Source organism: Manacus vitellinus, unplaced genomic scaffold (assembly GCF_001715985.3).
Source record: "Manacus vitellinus isolate BGI_N305 unplaced genomic scaffold, ASM171598v3 scaffold_33_pilon, whole genome shotgun sequence".
Lineage (NCBI taxonomy): Eukaryota > Metazoa > Chordata > Aves > Passeriformes > Pipridae > Manacus > Manacus vitellinus.
The window spans coordinates 8,581,703-8,600,370 of record NW_021940478.1 but is presented as its reverse complement, the minus strand read 5'-3'; the positions used below and the strand labels follow the sequence as shown (position 1 = coordinate 8,600,370).

The following is an 18,668-nucleotide window of genomic DNA, read 5'->3' as shown; positions in this document are numbered from 1 at the left end:
CTGAGGAAAAAAAGTTGAGGCTCTTTTTAATATTTTTTGACACAGATCTAAGTTTTTTAGGTTAGCTTTCATTGACAGGCATATAACTGACATCTTAGAGAATCCCTATTTATTGTGCTAAAATTGGGTGCAAACTATCCAAAGCATAAGTGAACCCAAGTGACAGATTTATGTCTAGTTATACACCTGCTAAAATGAGAAAGGCTTATAAGCTACCACCCCACTTTCTCCCCTGATTTTTATACCTACTTTTCCTATTTATGCTACTAATACATAAGAAGTCTAGTGGTTTTCATAAACCTTTAGTCTGTAAATCATTCAGACTCACAATGGGGTCTGCCAATATTTGCAAAACAAACAAGACATATCTACACTGCAATCTCTGCATCCAGTGTCAACACCCCCAGCCAGCTCCCACCACCCTTCCTCCCTTACCCCAAACAATACTTTCACTTCATTAATTGCCTCAGGTTAAGGCATTGGGGCAGCTCACCTAATAAGGTACAATAAAGCAAGGAATAACGTGATAGAAATCTGATTCAGGGTAAAAACATTTCAAATGCTTCAGAGCCTTGTCTACAAACTTGCCCTTATGGAGAGAGGTTTCCTTTGGTTGCCCCCCAAACTCACATAAATGTAAAGGCACATCCCAACATGAAGCTACATTGCTTTACATAATTTAAACTAAACTAAAATAAAATAACAGCATTAATACCTTCAATGTGATTCATGATGAAAATATACTCTATTGGATAACTAAACATTTGACATTAAAAGAATCTCCTTTTTGCTCTCAGGTGAAATCAGTCTATCAAGAGTTAAATATATTAGAAGGTTAAACAAAAGGGTAGGGTGTTTTTTAATGTATTTCAAAATCAGACATACAATAAAGTTACAATCTGCTCATTTTTTCAGCATAATGACATAGAAATAGACCTGTTTTATGTGTAACATAAGATGATCAGATTTGATGTTATAATTAGAAAGAAAAAGAGGTTTAGCATAAAATGTCTAACTTTAAGGTGGAGGTCCACCTCTAGGAAAGCAAACTGTGGGTACTTCTGCACTTCCCATATCATAGACATACAAATATATTGGTTTATGCAATTACCATCTCAGTAGGCAAGAAACTAGAAAAGCCAACATACCAGCATTTCCTGAGCTTGCTACTAATTAAATCATATGCATACAGGTTCAATCCAAGGATGATCAAAGTTAATGAAAAAAATTGCAATTTAATGCAATGAACCATGGATCAGTTCCAGACAACTAGCTGCTACTCCATCCTCTTTTGTCTTCATCAAAAAGCACTCCAGCAGTGTGAAAGTGAAGAGGACTCCATATGAGTCTACAGATTTTGAATTTATCCTCAGATCTGAATTTTAAATTAATAATTTGACAGTTGACTACATTACATACAATAAAGTAACTTTTTCCATAAAAGTGTATTAGAGGCTACTCCAGGTTTTGAAGGAAAACAGACTACTATTATTATTGTTACATCAATAGCTTTAAAAGATTCCAACTATTTCTTTCCTACACAGGTTTATCTTCATTATAAATTTATTCATGTGTCACATTGCTCACCCCTGCAACAATATATTGCCATATCTGAGCATGGAAATATACTGGAATACTTCCAGTATACTGGAAATAGGGCACTAAATTTATAAGGCTTTTGAAGATTAACAGAAAGATAAACTGGCGTCATCTAAAGTCAAAAGAAATAAAGAATGAGTGCATTTCTTGTTGGAAAAGGCCTTTTTTTTTTTTAATCAAATCCATGGCATCCAAGTTCAAGAAGTTTTGTAGATATAACCAAAGAGGTCTGCTCTTAGCACCTCCTTCTACTTCATGTTAGAGAAACATACTAAAAACAATGGAAAGGGAATGATGTTACTACAACTTTTATTACCACACCTTAGGCCTCCTTTGCTGTAGCTGCTCAGAAGCCCCGGACAGCTATGCCTTCATGACCAGGGAGTCAGTTGCAGGATTTTACTCCCATGCAATGGAAAAATATCCCTCATGGAGCCCTAAAATCCTAAATTGGGATGTGAAATGATTCCCCAGTCTGCTTGATTCCTTCTCACTCAACCCCTGTCAGAGACAGATAAAGATAAGAGAGAGATGTCAGAAAACGGTGACTGAAATCCCTACCATCTTTCTTCTCCTTCACTTTGCCAGCAGAGCCACTTTCAGGCATCCAATTAAAAACAACACTAGCAGGGCTTTTTTACTGGGTCAAGACATGTAAGAAATGGTTCTAGACTCAGCTCTTGACTGAGTACAGGCACAGCTGCAGGATAACATGGATTATTATAGTTTAAGATGCTGTGAGTAGAAAGTGAGTCCTATAAATTTACTGCTCTTGAAAGAAGAAAAGAGACTTTCTTCTCCTTTAAAACACTACTGTCAGCTCACTCTCCATAAGAGCCCACTATCTCTGAAATGTGTAAATGGGACCTTCAACTTTTACTAAGAAGTAAATTCTATTTACTCCAACACTTTTTTTTAGATAATGCAAAAATATATTTTTTTAATGATTGCCTATCTCTGGAGCTCTTTCCTATTGACTGAGCGAAACAGAAATCAACAACCAGGGTTTTTTTATTCTTCCATATTTGCTAGTGATTTAGGCTGTTGTGTTCCCTTATACCTAATGAGGTCTAGAAGCAGAAGACCCCTTGATCTCTCAAGACCTATTAACCCAAAGTCTGAGGCTAGAATTGCAAATATATACTATGTTACAGCAAACAAAATCTGTCTAGAAACTCTGTACATTCGATCCCCAGTCACATGAGTTTCAAAGAAAAAAAAAGCATGAAAAAATAAAACAAAAGTATAGGGAAAAGCAGCTAGCCTACACAGAGTGTTGTATTGACTTGCATGTTGTAAAAGAAAAAAAAACAACAAACAACTCACCACATCAGTTTCTAAATGACACAGTTCATTCCAATCCATTTAACCAACACAAAATGCTGGACCTACATGAACAGCAAAATTTGCAAACAATACAGACAGCTCTGCCAGCAAGTCTCACACAATCACAGTATCTGTCTCAATACAGTTGGTCTCACAGCAATACAAATTTCAGAAGGTAAAACAAAAATGAAGTAAGATTGCACTGTTAAACATTTTCAGTTTGGTTTCCTTTACTGTGGTCTTTTTAGCAAACTTATTTACTATAATTACATATTTTTTTAAACACTTTGCTGTTATTTCCTTGATTCCAGCACTAAAATTTACCACAAGTGAATGGATTCTGCATTTCTTCTTCTAAATCCCACATGACATTTCAAGCCTGTGTGCTGCCTCCTTAGTCTGCTGAGCTGCAAGATGAAAGACTTAACTTGGCTTTTTTAAGGACAAGCATACCCAAGAAGACACGCAAGAATTAACTACCTAGGCAACCTCCATTAACAAGCTTAAAAATTTTACTTTGCATATTCTGCAGTTATGAATGTATATGGGTTACCAAAAGACAGAAAACCTGATGTGTGAATATTCTACTTATATTATGAAACATTTTCTATAACTGCAGCTAAATAAATGCATTAATTATGTTTAAAGCCTAAGGATAAAAAAAGTAGTCTTTTTCCTTAAAAATACTTCAACTGCAACAACTGACACTGAATTATAAACAATGTTGCTGATAAATATTGATGATAAAATTTATTATTAAAAATGTTCAATTTAAAGTTCTGCCTATTCAAATAAATACAAGTCAAATTTCAAAAAGCATTTGCTTAATCCTGGTCTAATTTCCTGATACAACTGTTCTCCAGTTCTGGTAAAAGTTTACAGTCAGGATTAATTCATAAGTATTCAGGCAGACCTACCTTGTAATACTCTATTTGATTACATCTGAACACAACTGTCTTTATAACCTTCAGGAGGCGCTGACATCTCCTATAACTTGTTAAAGAAAAACTAGTTCCAAAATATTCTGTAGCAAGCAAAGCAAGGCAAGCATGACTTAAAATACAGATTTAATTGTGTCTCCATCCAGTCCTGCTACCACCAGATTAAAAAAAAAAAAAGTTTGAGTGTTACACTAAAAAGAGCAAGACTAGTATCACTAATTTCTTTCTTTGCCATTAATGCTAGAAAATAGGATATATTTCAGTTCATGACTCGCAACATCCTAGGAGAATGGGCTCCCGAGCAGCTTAATGTTTTAACATCTTTAATATTACTGTGTAACACCTCCTATAAGGCTTTCTAATACTGATATACTTCGACATATAATGTCAATATACCACACAAAGCCCAGCACAAAGAACAAAAGAAAACCTTTGTTTGAAAAGCCTTGAGAAAGCCATGTCTTTTATTTATATCAGAGAACCTTTCTGTGACAGCAGACATCTGCAAGTCACACTTCCCTCCAGAGCAAGCCTCAGTGAAAGAACACCTAAGACAGAGCTTGGGATACACCTCTCAGACTATGGCACACAGAAGTGTTTCTCCATCCAGTCTTTAGATAACAAAGGTAACATCCCCTTATCTTGCATTTTAAGCCAAGATACACACATTGACCAGGTGAAAGAAGCCATACAAGTCAGGGAAGAAGAGGAAATAACAACATGAAAGAATCAAATCTTTATTATTAATGAAGAATAAGATGCTATTATAGCTCAAGGTCACATATGATAAAACAATCTTCACTTAACTCCACGTCCGTTACATACTGAGAGAATAAAAATTAAAACATAATAATTGTTATTATTTTTTCTTTAAAACCATCTGTAGAATTGCAATTTGCCACATGCTGAAAGATCATATTCCATACAGGCCCAGCAGGCTCTGCCACTCAGGGTTTGGAGTGAGAGTAGTCAGGGGACACTGGGGTCAAACGAACTCCTAATATCACGTGAGAAAATAGGATTTGGTAGAACCTGCAATATCTCTTAAGTTTATTTTAAAAAGAACAATTTAAATAACAACAGTTACTAGAATAAACACGGTGTTACTGCAACTTAGTTCAAATCTATCTGGCAGAGTTTCTGTTTGTAGAATGAATAGTATATTAACCATACAACCTACCACAAGAAAACAGTGAAAAAAATAGCACTATTAGAATAAAATATGTTGTGAGTGAAAGTGGGGGATGGAATAAGAACCACAATCTGTGCATGGATGGAGAGGGACAGAAGGGAAAACAGAAAAAATTAACCTTTAATCTCTCTATCTGTTCAGAACAACATTCTTTCATAAAACTTGATGAAGTTAGCGTGCCAACATAAAAGAAGCAAGCAGCTTTCCTAAGTTCATCAAACCTATATGGAGTCAATATTTAGTTACATCTTCAATATCTATTAATTTTACATGTACAATACCATATCTGTCCATTTTATAATATTATCTTCCCACTGGAAGAGCTGGTGTAATGCACTATGCAATTTTCACAGTGAGAGTAATTAGTATAATAAAATCAAAGTTAAAACAAATGTTGGGAAAAAAGCTACATTAAAATCTAAAATAGATAAGAAAGCAATGAAAAAAGTTATGTTAATAGTCTCAAAAGTAAGAATACTCTTAACAAAGGTCTTGAACGGTTTCTTCAAAGTGAAACCAATTCTGAAATCATACACACACAAAAAAAATTAAATGAAGCACCATTAAATCTCTGTGAAGACCCAATATTTACTCTGTTTATCTGTTTTTCTCCATTTTAGATGGAGTACACATACTTCACCAGGAATCATTTTCAAAAAAAGGAAAAAGTTAAATAACAATGAAAAGCACCTGCATAAAAATGAATTAAAAGAAACAATGCATGTACAGTGCCAGGAAAAAAAAAAAAAAAAACCAAACAACTAAACAAACAGAAAAACCCCACAGTCTGATCCTGGGCAAAACCAACACTAGGCTACAAAGCATACCTGAAAAAGATAGCCACAGAAATAGTAGAACAGGGAGATACTTAATTCAGGTCTCCAGACAGAGACGTGGGTTCTCAAAAATATTCCCAGAACAGTATTTGGTATTTTAAACTATTTTTTCCCCCTTTCCCACCTTTCAGCAGAATGTAACCCCATTCCTATTGGAAAGTTGACAGCTCCACTTCATTGGCCTGCACCCCCGTCTAAACTGCCACACATTCTCATTTTGAGGTAACACACAAAACTTTATAAAGAGACACAAACACACACCGCCTTTAGCTTATTCTGCCATGGGGCCAGGGATGTAACAGACTGGAAGGCTGAGAGATTTGTAAAAACATAACTATTGCCTCTCCCAAGAGCTCCCTGAGCTCCCTCACCATTCACCAGAGCATCCTATGCTGAATTCTGACCTGCATCAATTATAACTGGTTTGTAAGTAAGGAGAACCTAATTCTGCCACCTCTTCACACACTGAACAGCAACTTATTGCCTAGGTGGTTCAGCAGATCTCAAAGGGATTCAAAGATATGATACTCTGATATAAGGATGACAGAATTTGTCCTTCTGAATTTCTTCTTTGGAAGATTATCATCTTCTACCTATTTATCTATCTATTGTTATTATTGTTATCTACCTATCTTTATGTCTCAGGTCTCAAAGTTTCTTTGTTTTTGTATTAGGACTAAAGAAATGCATCAATTCTATACGGAAAGCAACTTTAGATAGCCAGTGTACCTGTCTTTAGCAGCTGGTGAAGATGAAGAAATATTTTTAATTATTAAATAAATTAAAATTCAATTATTAATTAAAATGGAGAAGGACTGAAAACTTGTTACTAACTAAAAAGGCTTGCACTGTTTGTGGCAAAGAGATTCAGAAAGCTAAATTTATTTTTAATTATTTACCTGCAAGTACAGATAATCTTCCCTCAGCTCTGTTAGCTTTAGTCAGTGCTTTGTTTCTTCTCTTCAGGGACCGTCTGAAAGAAAAATTTTGACACAGTCAGCCCAGATATAAAAACCAGAAACAGAAATAAAATAAAAAGGAAGTTGTATCTAGAAGTGTGAAGGCATGTAAGGAAATATTGACAATTCAGCTGATCTTACAAATGCATCAGAAACATGATATATATATAGGAATATGTCCCTAATGCACTGTCACACGTGGCCAGAGCTCTGAGGACATAAAACTGATAGTGACACAAGACGAAAAATAAAAATGTCAAAGATCATGCAAAAGTAAGTATTTTAAACTCTACCATTACTACAGTTCCTAATATGGTTACATTGTTTTCCTCTTTCCATTTCAACTAAAACATTGCTCCATAGTTTTCTTTCCTCCCCAGAAAAAAATTTGTTTCAGCTTCCTATTCAAACTGTTGGTTTTTTAGCTGGACTAAAAGTCCAAGTTACCAGAACAAAAAGTCATATGGATGCACAGCATCATATAAAATGAAAATGTGTTACAAGTGGAAAATCATTCCCCCTCCCCATGTCCCACAATCAGAAAACTAAATAGATATCCTACTTACAATACACTTAATCCTTGATGATTTACACATCCATTGTAAAGCAAAATTTTGCTTAATTTTTCTTTCCCTAAAAAAATTAAAAATATTAGTTTCTTCCACATGTCCCGTTATCAGAGGTCATACCTTTCCCCAACAGCACCTTTCCAATACATTATACAAGAACTTTCTACTTCTACCTTAGCTTGGATAACATGTTTTCTTATATCAGCTCCACACTACTTTATAGCCACATGATACTTCCACATCTACTGATACTTTGATCCAGGAATTGCTTCTAGCAAATAATCACACAAGAAGTATTTATAAGAAAATGGTTAGTGAAATGGATTTCCAGGGAAGGACTTAAGCAATAGTCCCTGACTTGAGTAGAGCCAGCTCCTCGTATCGCCTGAGAAGAAAACCCATGCCCATAATCCAGAGAGCAGAAGAACTCGGATGCACCCAAGCAGCAGGATGTCTTTGATTTTGTATACCTGAGACATGGGGACTGGGTAATCAGAAAAAAAACCTCAGAGCAGTGTGCTAGCTGTGCACCAATCCCTAGCACTGAACCATGGAGAATCTGGGATGAAGGGCATAACCTTTACCACCACATGCTTGTATACACACTTACACACATTTTTTATGCATATTCACATGCACATTTACATATGACAAAAAATAAACTCAAGAGAAGAAAGAACTTTGCTCTAGCAAAATGCCTTGGATGCAATCGTGATTGGCAGTACCATTTGTAACCAACCTGCCAAACCAGAAATCACAAGTCAAGAAAAAAGATACAGGGCTGGCTACAAAGAGACTCTCAGTTGCTCTTAAACAAAATATCAGTCCTTGTTTTACAGCTAAATATGCTTCCTAAGTTAAAAATTTCAACATCCTCTAAAAGAGGGCAGAAAAAATACCAAAATAACTACATTACGTGGCCTGGTTGGATGACAGGTCTTGAGAAATATGACAATAGTGTAAATCACAGAGGAGGGAGAGGAATTAAACAGCCTGACTCTAAGGGGCATGAATTAAAAACTGGGATGAACTCAGGGAAGAGGGTGGCATAGGCTGAGCATCAGAAAACATTTCTGAACAGCAATACCATATAAAGTAGAATATATTTTCCCACAGAAAGGGAAGTTATTTAAGGCTAAATTTGATAAAACACTGGAAAGCACAGCAAAGAAAACATTTCTGAATTGATGAGGCCATAGATGGGAACACCTAATTAATTCTGTCCTTTATGCTTCTCATTATTAGATTTCTGAGTAAGATTGCAGTATAACAAAGAACCACATAGCAAAAATATGTTAATTTCTTATGAGGTTTTCATTATAAAAAATACCTTGGCTTTCATCAGCATTAAGGTTCAAAGTGTCATTCACATTTGATGCAACTATTACACGCTGAACTATTTAAGCACTATTGGTAATTTTAATCCTCTATTATTTATTCTCTTGCCTATTACTGTTACACAAAACTATCCTTTTAATTCTGGAGTTTCATAGCATTTTTATTTCAAGCATTTCAAAGTACTTTACCAACATATGTCCACTAACAACATCTTTTAAAATCAATATGGTATATATCAACAATGCATATCATCAATCCAGAAGTTATTCTGGGATTGCTGAACTGTCCAGCTGCTTCATATCAGCTGCTTAATTATCAGCCAACACAATGCCCATGAAGTCCTCTGCTGTTGCACACTGCCACAAGAAATTAGAAAGTTAAAACTGTGGCCAACAAGGAAAACAAAATTTGGTGTTTCTTTCAGTTCAGTGCCTGCAGCACAAGAGATCATGAACCAGTAAAGGTTTAGGATCAGTGGTAAAACAGGTATTCCCTTAGAAGACCAAGTATTACAACAGAAATGATTGGTTGAAATTTGGTTTTCGTATTATTACTATTCTTACTATTCAATCTTACTTTAAAAAATACCCAACATTCTGCAATTCAGTTGGAAAGAGATGGGGAAAACTCACAAAAACTGAGATAAGAGTTTTGTCATGGTTTTTCCTTCCCTTTGAACTTCTAGGCAAAATTTTTCAAAATGCATGAAGAATTTAGGAGTACAGCTGAATTTGAAAAATGGAAGTTTCTCCTCTTGAATAAAAATATTCCTTTCTTTAGGGCAACCAATTAAATATAAATATTTTAATAGCAGAGTGAGTCAAGGCCTCCTGTTAATACTGTGGAAATCTTATTCACCATAGGGAATGGTTAAATTATAGTTTGTTACACTTGTCACTGAAATCCTGAAATTCTTGTGATTTACAATCCTTCTTTAAACGGTCCTACTCTGCTGTATAGGATCTCCCTGTGCACAACACTGTCAATCAGGAACTAAGAGCAGAGAAGAAGAGAGACATCATACCACAGCAGCAGGGTAAAGTTAGCAATGCTGTCATAAACTGAAAAACAATAATTAAAAGAGATGATGATAATATCACAACAATCAATTATCATTCTGACCCCCAAAGAAAAATAACAAAAACCAACAGCAGTGTACCAGGAAAACACATGCTCTCTGAAAGTGTTCAGTGCCATGTCATAAAGCTGAAATAGTGCACTACAAGGAACTATTCGGCAACATACGACAAGACATCAAATATGCTCCAGAGAATAGAACAGCTGTTTCTTTTCACACCAGTCCACAGTCTCTGCAGGTATTTAATTCAAATTCCTCCTTTACTTTTAGCAGCTACATACTTAGAATATTAGTAAATGTTCCAGGTACGGATACTATTTTGTCCTTCTCAAAGTGCTTATTTATCCCAAGAGATGCAGAAAGGCAAGGCACATGCCACCTTCTTTCCTCAGACCAAATGGCGAAGGCAAAGACTTCTGCACAAATGAACACCCACAAACTCCTTTAGACAATAACTATATGTATCACTGCAAGTACAAAAAAAAATCTCCATAAAATATAATAATTAATCAGCAGTAAATTTTAAACAAGAGAGGTTTGGGGGCGGGGGGGGGTAAGGGGGGAGAATCCACCCATGTACTGACTGGTTCTGGCTTTTGGGGGCGGGGGGGGGTAAGGGGGGAGAATCCACCCATGTACTGACTGGTTCTGGCTTGATGACTGCATTAAATTCAGGTGTGGTTTTCCCCTAGGAATGAGGAGGTAGTTAATTAAGCGGCTATTAGTGCTTCCCCATACATAGGCACAGGACACAACAATGGTCATTTGAGCTGTGTCTGTCCTTCAAATCCTCTGCAGGCTTGCAGTGATGCACATATACAAAGGCCAGCAGAAACACGTGTACTCCAGTCACAGCAGAGGCAATGTCCACTTCCTGCAGAATGAAAGGACTTCTGAGACCATAATTCCTTGCTTCTGAGACCATAATCCACTGCTTCCAAGGAAATGCAATAATAAAATACATAAGAAAATATTAATTTTTCCAGATAAAAATGTCAATCCAACTGCATAAAGATTACAAGTTTCTGCTAAAAATTGTTCTTCCCTCCTTGAGTGTATTATGGGTTACACTACCTAAAGGAGACAAGAGGAAAGACTTCTCTCCTTTGATAGGTTTGCTTTGAATTTGATAATGCATTGCCTGATCTTATTGCTCATTCTAAACATATGGGGTTTCCAGGCTTCTTTAAGAGAAAAACATGGTTACCTAAAAAAAAAAAAAAAAATTAAAAAATGAAACTCACAGAAACTGTCAGGGAGATTCAGGAACAGGATTAGCACCAGAGGCTATTTCAAAATAATTTATAATTGCTTTTCAACCATTAAATCAATACTGTTTATGTAAACAAAATTTGTTTAATGCTTTCATCCTAATTACTCTCTCATCTTTTAGAGCTGAAGATCGTAACACGAAAACTTTATTTTCAACAATAACTGAAGGTTCTTGCAAAATTCCATGGAACAACTGCCACACTCATCCACAGAATGATGTCACATAACTTTGTTAAACTCTCAAACCTAAGTTTTGCTTATCCCAGTGTTGTAGTTGCTTACGTTTTTCTAGAAAAATGCAACATTTCCTCTTAACGTTTCTAGTCTGGGCTTTGATAAAGAGAATATCCAAGACATTTTCTATGTATGGAAAAACCTCCATTTCCAGAAGCCTAATGGGCTGCTAAAACATACCTGTAGAGATGAAGTTGACATAATTCCATGTGTGTCTCTATTTACATTCAGAAGCACAGAACTATTTTAGTTCTTTGCAACAAACTGTAAATTGTATTAGATGCACAACTGACACAGATAATAATACCCAAAGCGCATATACGATAAAACGAGTTTAATTAGTAGCAGCAATTAAAACACTTTTGCCAGAGACATGTAGAATATCTACATGATAGATATTTATACATCGACTATATAAAAAGAATACTGTGGAGAAAGTAGGAACTCTGTCATGATTATAAATAAATTGTATTATTAATAACATTAAAATATCAGTATTAAATATACCTGCAGCACCATACCTGTAAGGTACAAAGTTATTCCGCAGTGGTAAAACTTTCTGCAAAGGAGGATGCTAGATACGTGCTGTTTCCAGCAACAAAATGATCAGGATGCCTCTGGTATAAACAGCAAAAGAAGTTCTTAAGCAGAAAAAGAGGTTCACACTCACAGCAGAGAGGAAAGACCAAAAATTAGCAAATAAACAGGTAGAATCTACTTTTTAAATGGCTTCGGTCTGTTGTTCTGTGGACTCTAAGATACACAGGCACTTGTACACTGATTCCTTACTGTGTCCTACCCTCTCCAGTTTCAGCACACATGGGGCCTGTGTGTTAAATTTACCCAAAGTTCAACACAGTTATTCATTTTCTGAAAACCTGTACAAATGGAGAACCTTAGAGGAGGGCACTGATAAAACCCATGTGGTCATTTCTCAGGGTGGTGAAAAAAGCAAGAAAAGGAGTTGCGAAATAGAGATCTCCCATTGAAATAAAAGCATTGAAAGCATTGAAATAAAAAGAGGCAGGAAATCCTTGCTAATCTCTGTCAGAGGCTCTCACTACTTAAACAGCAACTGAACTATAACTATACAGGTCAAGCTAGTTTAAATAGGAGAATTCATCTTAAAACAGGATATTGAGAGAACAACTCGCATGACACTGTAACACACTCGAGTCTAGTATACTGGCACTGATGAACACTGACTGCAAATGTCTGCAGTGATTTCACAGTATCACAGAATATTTAGGGTTGGAAGGGACCTCTGGAGATCTCCTAGCCCAAGCCCTATGCCAACGCAGAGTCACCTAGAGCAGGTTACATGGGGAGGAGGTGTCCAGGTGGGTTTGGAAGGTCTTCAGAGAGGGAGACTCCACAACCTCCCTGGGCAGCCTGTTCAGTGCTCTGCCACCCTCAGCATAAAGCTCCTCCTCATGCTGAGGTGGAACTTCTTGAGTTTATGTCCACTGCTCCTTGTCCTGTCTCTGGGCACCACTGAAAAGAGCCTGGCACCCTCCTCTTGGCACCAGCCTTTGAGATATTTAGATGCATTGATGAGATCCCCTCTCAGTCTTCTCCAGACTAAACAGGCACCGCTTCTGCAGCCTCTCCTCGTAAGAGAGATGCTCGAGACCCCTCATCATCTTTGTGGCCCTCCACTGGACCCTCTCCAGTACAGGAACACTGACTGCAAACGCCTACAGTGATTTCGATGCAATCCCCTGGCACACATCACTTGTTGCCAGCTTCCAGCCCCGGACCACATCCCACCGCGTGTGACACACCAACAAGTGCGGGGTGGGCACCGCCACGCCGCTGTCACCGACCAGCGTCTCTGAGCGCTGCTTTCGCTTTCCCTGCCGCTCGGGCCTCCCTCCCCGTCTCGGGCCTTTCACAGGGGCACGGCCGAGCCCGACAGGAGCCTCGGGGAGGTCACGCCTTGTGCCCCCCGCCGAGGCTTGCCGGCAGGCCCGACACGGGCAGGACCCGGGCCCCCGGGCCCCCCGAGGCCCGCCGCCCGGCGGGCTGCCCCGTCCGGGGCACGCGCCTTCTCCTCTCCCCGCCCCGCCCGGCCTTGCGCCGGGGCCTGGGCCGAGCCGCCACTCACTCACCGCCGGCCCTGCGGCCCCGCTCCCGCCGCGGGCTGCGCCCGCCCGGCGCGGGAGGCGGGAGGGCGGGGAAAAGGGCCCCGCCGGCCGCGGGAGGAGCCGCCCGGTGCCGGCAACATGGCAGCGTCTCCAGCCTCCCAGGTGCTGCGGCGTTGTACCGCGCCCTGCTGCGGGAGAGCCAGCGCTTCAGCGGCTACAACTACAGGTGCGGGGAAAGGGCTCCGGGGGACGGTGGCACCGGGTCTCCTTGCCGAGGCGTGGGGGTCCCGGCGGCGCTTGGGGCAGGGCCGCGGCGCGGGGCAGTGCGGAACCCGGGGAGCCTCCGGGGGAGCCGAGCCTGCCCTGGAGGCGGGAGCGACAGCGGGACGCGCACTGTCCTGGGCCCGGCTCGGAGCGCAGGGAATGGGCAGCCCCTGGTCCCTGTGCCAGACCCAGGGCTGCCTCGAAAGCACCAGGGTATGGGCCATGCCTGCTGTAAGAGGAAGGGATAGGACAGAGACTGTCCCGACCTGGAGTACTGTGTCCAGTTCTGGGCTCCTCAGTACAAAAACAACAAGGACCTACTGGGTCTAGCAAAGGGCTGCAAAGATGTTTAGGAGTCTGGAGCATCTCTCTGATGAGGAGAGACTGAGGCAGCTGGGCCTGTTTAGTCTGGAGAAGAGAAGACTGAGAGGGGATCTTATCAATGCATCTAAATATCTCAAAGGGAGGTGTCAGGAGGATGGTACCAGACTCTTTTTGGTGGTGCCCAGAGACAGGATGAGGAGTAACAGCCATGAACTAAAACACATGAAGTTCTACTTCAATATGAGGAAGAGCTTCTTTACATTGAGGGTGGCAGAGCGCTGGAACAGGCTGCCCAGAGAGGTCTCTCTCTCTGGAGACATTCCTAATCCACTTGGACATGTTCCTGTGTAATCTGCTCTAGGTGACCCTGCCTTGGCACTGGGGTTGGACTAGGTGATCTCCAAAGGTCCCTTCCAACCTTAAATAAGTTGTGAACTTGACAAAGTTTGTGTCTAGTCTGGCTGCTGTGTCTCTCCTGGAAGGGAAGAGCCGGAGCCAGGTTACAGGCAAACCCTGCCACCATGTGCTTTGTCCAGGCTCAGGGTGCTGTGTGCAACAGGAGCAGGATTCACTTATCCTGCCACACAGGATGCTACACTGCCTGCCTGCCTGCCTTCTCTGGTTATCAGTGAAAGACACGCACTGTTTTTTGGCAAAGGTTAGGCATAAGCCTGGTGAATGTTAGATAATCTGCTGTGTGTACGGGGGGTGCTACCCACCAGCACTGCAAAATTGCATTGTCCACTGGTAGTTTGTTCACTTTTCCACTTAACTGGACCACAGGCAGAGACATGTGAGCTACTTTTGCAGTGAATCATCTCCAGCTGGGAAGAATTGGGAACAAAAGCCTCTGAACTTGCGTAACCGTGGTGCACTCTGTGCTCTTCAAGGCACAAGTATTCCACAAACCTCATGAGAAGAAAGACTGTGGGGCTGAAATTGAACTAGTGCTAATAAACCTTCATTGCCAACTCCACACAGCAGTTCAATCATGTTCCCTTGCTATCAAGGCCGTCTTCTGCTTTTCACTGTCCTGTGTATCCCAGGTTGCCCTGGTTCTGGCTAACAAAGAAAGGACTGTACGTAATGAAGATGGCTTGAGGCCCATGAGATGTGCGGTTGGTGAACAGCCGAATGAAGCTCTTGTTTGGGCCATGGCATGCTTTCTGCAATGGGTTTGTGCTGGAGAGTGAGCAGTGAGGAAGCTGAATCTGCAGCAGTCAGCGGAAGCAAGCCAGCACCACCTCACTGGCTGTACCAGTAACTGGTGGCACCAGCCTCACAGACTGTATATGGACCTCTCCCTCTGCTCAGCCCCTTGCTGCTGGAGCACAGGGGAAGTTGTTGTAATCTCTTGCCAATAAACCATACTCAGAGCCCAGGCCCCTACTTGAGATCCCCCAAAAAATGAAGTATGTATGTACCTGGATCACTGGCAAATTTTAAAGGATAGAAAACTAAGATATATGGTTACCTTGCATGTCTGATTTTTGACACCATATCAAAGTGCAAGTTGCCTCTTTCTGTAAGGGAAAGATCTCAGTTTTTGATGGGTCTGTCCTCAGACACTGTAAAATCAGCAACCATATTAAATCTTGTGGTGTATACACATTTGTGAGCACTAAAAGCAATAGCATTTTCTAGCAAGAAATGATCAGCAGCTGTTATGTTTAGAGATCTGCTGGGATGACAACAACAATTCTACCTCGGTGTTCATGCCACGCCCACAGGTAAAATAGATGCCCCGTTAGCTTCTTCTATGCCAAGATAAGCAGTCCTGCCGTGTCCTCAGGGCTGCTGTAATGTGATATGGCAATACACTGGAGTTAACCTAAGTGTAGTTAGGTTAGAACCACACTTAGGTTAACACTTAGTAAAGAACCAACTTGTAGCAAAGTAGGAAGTATTAGAGATTAATAGTATTGATTTGTGATTTTGGTTAGAGAATGTCAGAATACTTTGTTATTGCAAACAGTGCATATTTGTAAGTGTACGTCTGGAGTATGATCAGCTGTTTATTGTCTCCTTATTTGCTTACTGTGCTTTTTCTCCTGATTTTGTTGCTCTGTTTAACCTGGCTGGCAGCTAAACACCACGCAGCTGCTTGCTCACTCCCTGCTCCCCAGTGGGATGGAGGAGAGAATGGGGGGGGAGCGGGAGGGAAAGTAAAATTTGTGGGTTGAGATGAAGACATTTAATAGGACAAAAAAATTAATGGATAATAATAATAGAATCAGAATATACAAAACAAGTGATGCACATACAGTTGCTCGCCATCTGCCAACCAATGCCCAGACAGTTCCCAAGCATCAGCCCCCAGCCAGCTTTCTCCTTAGTTCGTATACTGAGCATGACACCATATTGTATGAAATATCTTTTGGGCCAGTTTGGATCATCCTGGCTGTATTTCCTCACAGATTCTTGTGCCCCTGCCTACTTGCTGGTGGGTTGGTGTGAGAAGCTGAAAATTTCTTGACTTAGTGTAAACCCTGCTTACTAACAGCTGAGACATCAGTGTGTTATCAACATCACTCTCATCCTAAATCCAAACTGCAGCACTGTGCCAGCTACCAGGAAAAAAATTATCTCTATCCCAGACAAACCAGGACAGGTGTACATATAGATTGTGGTGGAAAATTCAATATTTTTTGTTTATGACTTTCCTGGCAAATATATTCTATATGTCATCTAGTACTGCTGGATTTTCTTCTACCACCTGGAAGAACTTGACCAGTAACTTTGAAGAATAGCATTCATGTCTTAGAGTAACTGAGGTCACCACTGTCAATCTTCAGAATAACACAGGAGCATCTCCAGAGTCCTGAAGTAAATGTCACAGAGTGTTTAGAGGCCCAGATGTATAGGCCAGGTTTTAACATCAGGGAAAGAGAATTTAGTAGACTGTAAGTAATTTCATGTCTACCCTTCTGCCTTATTACCCATGCAGACAGTCTGAGGAAGGGAGAGTGACTTGTACTGGGGGAAAATCAATATGCAGAGAGGCAAGATGTTAGGTTTTGAGTCAAAAAGATGGTTTGTAATGAGTGTACTATTTTCTTCTGTGTGGTTGACAAAATTAGAACTGATGGTTTATGATATGTTGGATTACAATCTCAACTAAATGGATTTAAGGAGTATTTCTAAATATCATTTGTGATTTAAGTAATGGCATTATGTTGTGTCTGGTTTTGGCACAGAAAACATCTGGTTGTAAATGAAGTTTCTTGCTTGTTTAATATGACTGAAGCTCAGTGGTCTTAATACATGGGAATCTAGTGGAAGTTCTCTTCAGAAGGGCAGCGCAGGGCTGGAGCGGATCTCCCCTGAGAGCGTTTGTCATCTCCAATCTTGAAGGTTTCTGTGACATGTTTAACCAAACAGCACCATGGCTGACCTGACCTTGTTACATGTAGGCCTACTTCAAGTGTGATGTTAGCCTGGATAAGCTCCAGAGATTCTAGTTAAGCAACATTACTGTGATTTTCACATTCCTAACCTTCCCTGGCCTGTAAAGATACTAACAGTGAGTAAAGTTCAGGGTAGCATCATATGGCATGCTTCCAGCTCATTTCCTTTCTATTTCTTTAATTTCTTGTAGTTATGAGCAGTGTCAGAAGCTTTAAGTCTCTCTGTTGGAATTTTTCTGCAAATAATTTTTTTATGGTTTTTTTAAGGTCTTTTCTTGATTTATTGTAAATTTATTTCAGTTATCCATTACATTCTCTGTTAATTGGTGGATGTTGCATTTTTATTTATAGATACATTTTTTCCTTGTCTCTGTAAATTGCATTTTAATGGAATTGATTTTTCTATTAGAATGTGCAATATTATTTGATTAATAAAACTACCCAGTATATAGAAGAATCAGGGAAAAAAATTGCCAGAACAGATTTTGCATTGGAAACAAGTTAATTGAATGCATGCAGTTTCATCTGAGACATGTCCTTCAAGATTTTAAAACTAGTACATCTGATTTTTGCAAATCTCTGCTAGCCTAACAACAAAAGTAAACAAAATAATTTGCACTGTTTTTTCAGTGCCAGTTACTCCTCCTGCTTTGACCAGCATGGTTGTTGATCTGATTTTAGGGAGTCATGGAACATAGAGCCATAGAACAGTCTCAATATTGCTAGCTGTTGTTCTCAGGGGGGACTTCAGCTTATGGGATATCTGCTGGGAATATAATACAGCAGAGGGGAAGCAGTCTAGGAGGCTTCTGCAGTGTGTGCAAGATAAATTCCTAAAACAGCTGGTGGGGGAACCAATTAGGGAAGGTGCCCCGCTGGACCTGTTTTTTACCAACTGTTGGGTGATGTAACTGTTGGAGGACACCTTGGGCAAAGCGATAGTGAAACTACAGAGTTTTCCATTCTCAGAGAAGTGAGGAGGGGGATCAGGAGAACTGCCACCTGGACTTCCAGAGGGCAGACTTTGGCCTGTTTAGGAGACCAAGTGAGTCGCTTGAGAGGCAGTCCTGAAGGACAAAGGTGTCCAGGAAGGCTAGACATTCTTCAAGAAGGAAATATTCAAGGCACAGAACCAGGCCGTCCTCATGTGCTGAAAGATGAGCCAGCAGGGAAGAAGGCCAACCTGGCTGAACAGAGAGCTTTGGCTGGAACTCAAAGGGGAAAAAAAGAAAAAAAAAGGCA

General features: G+C 40.0%; 2 protein-coding genes across 5 annotated transcripts in view; one reads left to right on the top strand and one right to left on the bottom strand.

The window, feature by feature from the left end:
- FARS2 (phenylalanyl-tRNA synthetase 2, mitochondrial) overlaps nt 1-13,498 on the bottom strand; it is a 237,463-nt gene extending 223,965 nt beyond the window's left edge. For 2 of the 4 annotated variants that reach the window (XM_029961409.1, XM_029961410.1), the window contains exons 1-3: nt 13,456-13,498; nt 7,420-7,486; nt 6,794-6,867 (exon numbers count right to left, since the gene is read on the bottom strand). The gene's annotated coding sequence lies outside the window, so the exon portion shown is untranslated. Of the gene's footprint in view, nt 1-2,925; nt 2,946-6,793; nt 6,868-7,419; nt 7,487-11,865; nt 12,244-13,455 lie in introns of those variants that run through there. The other 2 variants (XM_018076885.2, XM_018076888.2) reach the window with 2 other exon arrangements.
- Nucleotides 13,499-13,569: 71 nt separating this feature from the next.
- Nucleotides 13,570-18,668, top strand: part of LYRM4 (LYR motif containing 4) — an 89,651-nt gene continuing 84,552 nt past the window's right edge. The window contains 2 exon segments of the mRNA XM_029961411.1: nt 13,570-13,602; nt 13,605-13,657. Coding sequence (XP_029817271.1) covers nt 13,570-13,602; nt 13,605-13,657 — 86 coding nt within the window.